The 6000-nt window shown below is 34.4% G+C and overlaps 1 protein-coding gene across 1 annotated transcript in view; it reads left to right on the top strand.

Annotated features, from left to right (window-relative positions):
- The first annotated feature begins 3636 nt into the window (after positions 1-3636).
- Positions 3637-6000, top strand: part of LOC121323590 (aryl hydrocarbon receptor-like) — a 110792-nt gene continuing 108428 nt past the window's right edge. Inside the window, exon 1 of the mRNA XM_041264730.1 lies at positions 3637-4140. Coding sequence (XP_041120664.1) covers positions 4082-4140 — 59 coding nt within the window. The 5' untranslated portion in view covers positions 3637-4081. The remainder of the gene's footprint in view (positions 4141-6000) is intronic.

The following is a 6000-nucleotide window of genomic DNA, read 5'->3' as shown; positions in this document are numbered from 1 at the left end:
CCACAGATGTATTATTATTTATTTATTTACCTTTGCGCTTCCTGCTAAATAGTGTACATTATAAGCAAAGAGACAAAACATGTACTTCAAAATTAAACAGCCATACTGTAAATAGACTAATTAAAAATAAAAACTGCAGTTAAAGTACTTGTCATGCCAATAGCAAATAACTAGCTTGTTGCATAACTACTTCGTTAAGGAAATAAACACTGTTTGTACAAGAATGACTCATTACGGATTTTTTCATGTTATGTATGGTATGGAATATGCTGTATATAACATTGTACCATATTACAGTAAAAAAAAAAAAAAAAAACATAGATTTTTTCATCCACTACCCTATCAAATGACTTTATAAACAGTAGAATGCATAGTTAATTTCAGATGTCATCTCTCCATTGAATTCCTTTGCATAGTGATGCAGTTATTTATAATTTAAGTTACAGAACATGAACATGGTCAGTTTGACTGAATATATTTACTGCAGTGTTTTTTGGGGTATTTGAATATTTATCCCAGCACTGAATTGTTAGGTGCTTTGTTTAATTAAAACAAACAAACAAACAAACAAAAAAGACAAGAATCGTCAGAATCTCCCGAATCTTAGTAAGGGAAAAAAAACACACGCATATTGCGTTAAAGTAAAGCACATTTTGATGGAGTTTCCCTGTTTAGAATATGCAGGAAAAGGAAATGTGTGTCTCTCTTCTTTTAATCCACTTTTATGATATGTGATGGCCAGGCTGTTAGATCTCAGACCACTTCACCAGAGAACTGTTCTGACGAGACCGGTCTCAGATGGATTTTGTTCACTCTCTTTATTTAATCAATTTGAAAAACCAAAAATGAGAAATGCTTTATGGTGACAGTTGTCTGATGTTTGTAGATCTTCCCCGACAAGTATCACAGTAGTAGTTTGCAAAATTGTATTCGGCTCTCAATATATCAAAATGCTTCTATAATTTATAGAGATATGAAATTGATATTTTTAAAAATCCCTGTCCTTAATGAACCACCATGAAAATGTGCCTCAACTGCACAAACAGATACCTCTATTACAGTATTGTATGATATTTATTTACTTTTGTATTTCTTCTTGTGAAGATCTGAGAAACAACTCCCCAGCAGTCCTGAGTATAATCAGTCTCAGTCTGATCTGAAGGTGAGTCTGGACAATGAGATCAGTCTGTTTCACCAGTCTCAGTCTGATCTGAAGGTGAGTCTGGACAGTGAGATCAGTCTGTTTCATCAGTCTCAGTCTGATCTGAGGATTAGTCTGGACAGTGAGATCGGTCTGTTTCACCAGTCTCAGTCTGATCTGAGGATTAGTCTGGACAGTGAGATTGTCTGTTTAACCAGCCACTCTGGTAGTGAGATTGTCTGTTTCACCAGTCTCAGTCTGATCTGAGGGTGAGTCTGGACAGTGAGATCAGTCTGTTTAACCAGTCACTCGGTTCTGTGTATTAGTCTGGACAGTGAGAATGTCTGTTTAACTAGTCTCAGTCCGATCTGAGGGTGAGTCTGGACAATCAGATCAGTCTGTTTAACCAGTCACTCTGATCTGAGGATTAGTCTCGACAGTCAGATCAGATTGGAGTCAGTCTTGGCTTGTTTTTTTAACCTAGTCTGAACACAGCTTTAATGTCCAAATCTTAAATCTTGCTTAGTCACTCTGTGTGCAATTTAAACTGCTATTCTCCATGTGTATTGGCAGCTATACTGTAACCCCTGTATAAAACACAGATCCTACCTCACTGTGCAAGACTGTCATTATTTTGTCATGCATAATAAAAACTGTAAACGTTTTTAAAGAAGCCAGAAACAGTTTAGATCAGCTTTATTATTATAAAACTGTATTTTTTAACATTTAAACTTTTTTTTTTTTTTTTAAACCTTTAAGTTTTTCTTGCTTGTTTTTCAGGTGAAATATATGTACAGCATATGTGCAAAAACAACTCATCCCACAAATTACACAGAAAACAATAAAAAAATAGTATAGATAAAAGTCTGGGTACCCAAGTAAAGTTTACTTCTGATATTGACATTTTGTGCAATTTTTGTGACTTTTACAGCATGAAAAAAGACCAAATCGTAGTTTTTTATTATTATTTTTAAAATGTATCAAATCATAAATGTAGGAAAATATGTAACAGGTTAAAACAGAAAATGTGAAAATCAGACCATAGATTTATTATATTCAGGCTGAACAGTAACAACTGTGAACTGATTATAAAAGTTTAAATGTGAAAACTGTGGGTCTTTATTTAATCCTATTGCCTGTAACACAGAAAGGAAATAGAAGCATTAGCATCTACTGTACTGTACATCCAAATCCAGATTAACTAGACTTTGTTGTCTTTTCAGAGGCCTTAGCTGGGTGAACTGGCTGGATTTTAAAATGGGTTCTAGTTCTTAACTGGCACATGACATCAAATAAAAACTCAGGGCCAGTTCCTGCTATTAATATGACAGTTCTGAAATATGATATGTTCATAAGAATTATACAAGTCACGTCTGATGGCAATGTGTCTATTGTTGATGAGATTAGCAGCCCAGAGCAGCCACAAGAATCGTGAGTGTATTGATTTATGAGGAATTTCACTTGACTAAGGCGGCCTTTTTACTTCTTTTAAACTTTTTTTTTTTCCAACAAGGCCCTCATTTCTCTACAACTGTTTTCCCTGCACCCTTAAAAACCCCTAATGATGTTTTTTTTTAAATTTTTTTTTTAATTTTTGCATTTCACATGAGTACAGTAGCAAATGGGAATCGTTCAGAAAGTTAACAGACGTGATTTGCTTGATAGTGTAATAGTTGGTCGTATGTCTATTTTCAGTCCTGTTCAGTAAATGGGATTTCTGTGGCTAAAAAGAGTAAGAGACTACACTTCAAATAAACCTTAAGAAAAGTGAATCCCGCCATACTATATTAAATACTTTCCATTTTACCCAATGCACTCCCAAATGAAGCAAAATTATGATGCTATGAAATGTATTTTATATGTATGTGTATATATATTATATATATATATATATATATATATATATATATATATATATATATATATATATATATATTTATATTCATTTAAAATAATGATTTATAGAATGTCATTGAATACAGTTTTGTTTTGATATGTACATTGTTAGACCTTACAACATATATTTGGTCAATCAAAGGTTAGCAATTGTGTTACCTGTAGTTTTTACTGGAACAAAGTAAAGAGCTGTCACATATTTATTTATTTATTTATTTATTTAAACCAATTAATTAATATGAACATGACATACTTTTTAAGGCTGATGAACAGAGCTGGACAGTACACATTTAAACGTGGGCCTAGATAACAACTAGAATTCAAGAACATGTATCTTTAGGCTCCTTAAGGGGGGAGGGGTTCGGTCTGGTCTACCTGTGCAGTTTTTACTTTTTTTATCTCAGCCTTAGTCTATCATGAATCCCGCATGCCTGTGTGGGTTCATGCTACCAGTTTGTATAAGAAGTACAGTTCATCTATGAGACCGGAGGAGGGAGTTGCGTGATCAGTTAACTGCGCACTCCCTCTCGCTTTCGTTCCACCTTAAAAAGCACTGTTATGTACAATGTACTATTTCCTGAATGGGAGGCGCAGAATAGGCGCACCAATACTGTACCTGTTTGGAGCTCGGTACTGTTACAGTACTCCGGATTGGTCTGAGCAAAGTGAAAACAGCACCAAAGAACACAAGGAAACTTTGTTTGGGGGCAGTATAGAGTGACAGCTTTACAAAAAAAAAAAAAAAAAAAAAAAAAAAAAACTGAAAAGAAGAAGGGAAATTTGTTCTGATCACGCCATTACTATTCACTGTGTAACAGGAAGCTTTTCCCGAATCCTTTTCAAGGGTTCTTTGGGTTTCTGGGTGTCTCGGATCGTTCTTCATTTGTTTTAGCATTCGCATTTGCCAGTTCCGCTGAGGTGGTTGAATGTCGACTAAATGCATTGTCTGGGGATTTTACTTGTCTGTTTGTTTGATCGCATTTCTTTGAAAATTGCATGCAGTGAAAAGAAACTTCACTAGCTACACTAACTTGACAGAAGAGTATGTTGGCCACCGGAGGGATCTACGCTGTCAAAAAACGAAAGAAGCCGATACAGAAAATGTAAGATGTCTATATAATAATACGTTAATGTTTTAAGGTGTGTTGTGTATATGATTTGCTTACATAAGCGCATGCTTTCTGTATTGCTTAAGCAATCACAGAAACCACCAACATAAAAAAAAAAAAAAAAAAAAAAAAAAAACCTTTAGGTGATTTTTTATAATTTGTACGTTTTAATAATTATGCTTTTAAATCGTTTTCAACAACTAAAACCTGGTCAATCCATATATAAACCGATGTTTTAATAAAGGGCAGCATGATGTTTAATGAATATAAAACATGAACTGTGTTGATACGGTTATGAAATGCGTTGTTGTAAGGTCATTTTCAGTATTTGAGTAGGAAATGCATTCCATACAGTTTGGCTGCGTAGTAGGACCTATACATTTTTTTTCTAATGTCAATTTACTAAATGTGGTGTTAACAATACAACATCTAGAACCATAAATTTGGAAAACATACATCTTACTCAAAAACTTTTAAAACCTTAACAGTATAGTTAAAATGTATTTGTAAAAAATGTAAAAGACGAAGGTGTTACTTAGACTCAGTCAGTCTATAAAAAGTCACTACCGTGTTGTATGTGATCACAAAGACCCAACAACTAAAACTAATACATCTTTCCAAACGTGTTACGTTACTGTAAGTGTTAACTGGCACATTTGCTTTTACCTGTAGTTATAAATAATCGGTCACAGTGAACTAGTATTTTGACATAATAGTTACTTTTAAATTATTTTCATGCTTCGGTATTGATTTCAATTTTTATTCTGCCAACAAATTGCTTGCATTTCTTGTAATGAACAAAATCAGTATTTGAATGGTGCTGGCAGGACGAAAGAAACCAGTGCTCTCGAAAGTTGCTTTTAAAACGTTGCTAAAAACTGGTTGGCATTTTTTTTTAAATGTAATGTCAAGTGTTTCTAGTCGTCGAGGAATATTGTAAGGACCTATAGGGTAAAAGCATGTTGGCGTCTTTTAATTTCTAGTAGGGTCACCTTAAGAAGCAGATACTGTAGTTTTGGTTTGGCATGGAAATAGTACGCTTGCATTAATCAAGTTGAGAGCTGGAGCTGTTCTCACGCGATGCATACTGAGGGCGAGAGGCGGGGGTGCGGGCTTGAAGTTGAAGTGTGTTTTTGTAATCTGATACACGGTTTCTTGTCATATTAGAACAAGCTTTTTTTTTTTTTTTTTTTTTTTTTTGAATTTTTTCATCTTGCACCGCTTGGCGTTTAATAAAATACACGACATATATAGTCGAATCTGTGTTTTTAGTTATTTTAGAACGTTATTACCGCATTTTGAAACGCAGAATAATATCCTCCAGCACGTGAATAATTTAGTTGTACTGACACATTTTTTCCTGTTTTACAAGAGTATTCAAATTCTAACTTTTGGGTTTTCCAGACTAGCGACGCGAAAAGGGCTTTTGCTATTACTGTTGCGTTTGCAAATTTTGTGTCAAATGCAGATTAAGTTTTATTTTGCAGGGGGACTAAATCACTCTAAATAATTTCCTTTTCTGGTATCAGTTGAATAGGTACTGTCCAGTAAAGCGTTTAAATATGCATATTGTTTACTGGTATTTAAGAAGGCTGTTACCTCCTAAATCCAAATTACTGTTACAGTTTCCTGCAATGAGTTTGTCAGTCTAACTTATTTTTCACTTCTTTGGCTGTAACAAATGTTCTGTATGGTAAGTGCTGATACCAAGATGGTTGCGGGTTAGTGCTTGAGTGGCCAGTAAGCGCCAAAAAAGAATGAAGCTTGGGTGTCTTCAGCTAAAGCTACCATGGCTAATGTAAACAAACTGGTAAGCCAACCAAGCCTGGTTTCAAATCAGTGCAAAGAAGGTTG

Source organism: Polyodon spathula, chromosome 11, assembly GCF_017654505.1.
Source record: "Polyodon spathula isolate WHYD16114869_AA chromosome 11, ASM1765450v1, whole genome shotgun sequence".
Lineage (NCBI taxonomy): Eukaryota > Metazoa > Chordata > Actinopteri > Acipenseriformes > Polyodontidae > Polyodon > Polyodon spathula.
The sequence above is the reverse complement of the archived record's forward strand: the minus strand, read 5'-3'. Positions and strand labels throughout refer to the sequence as shown.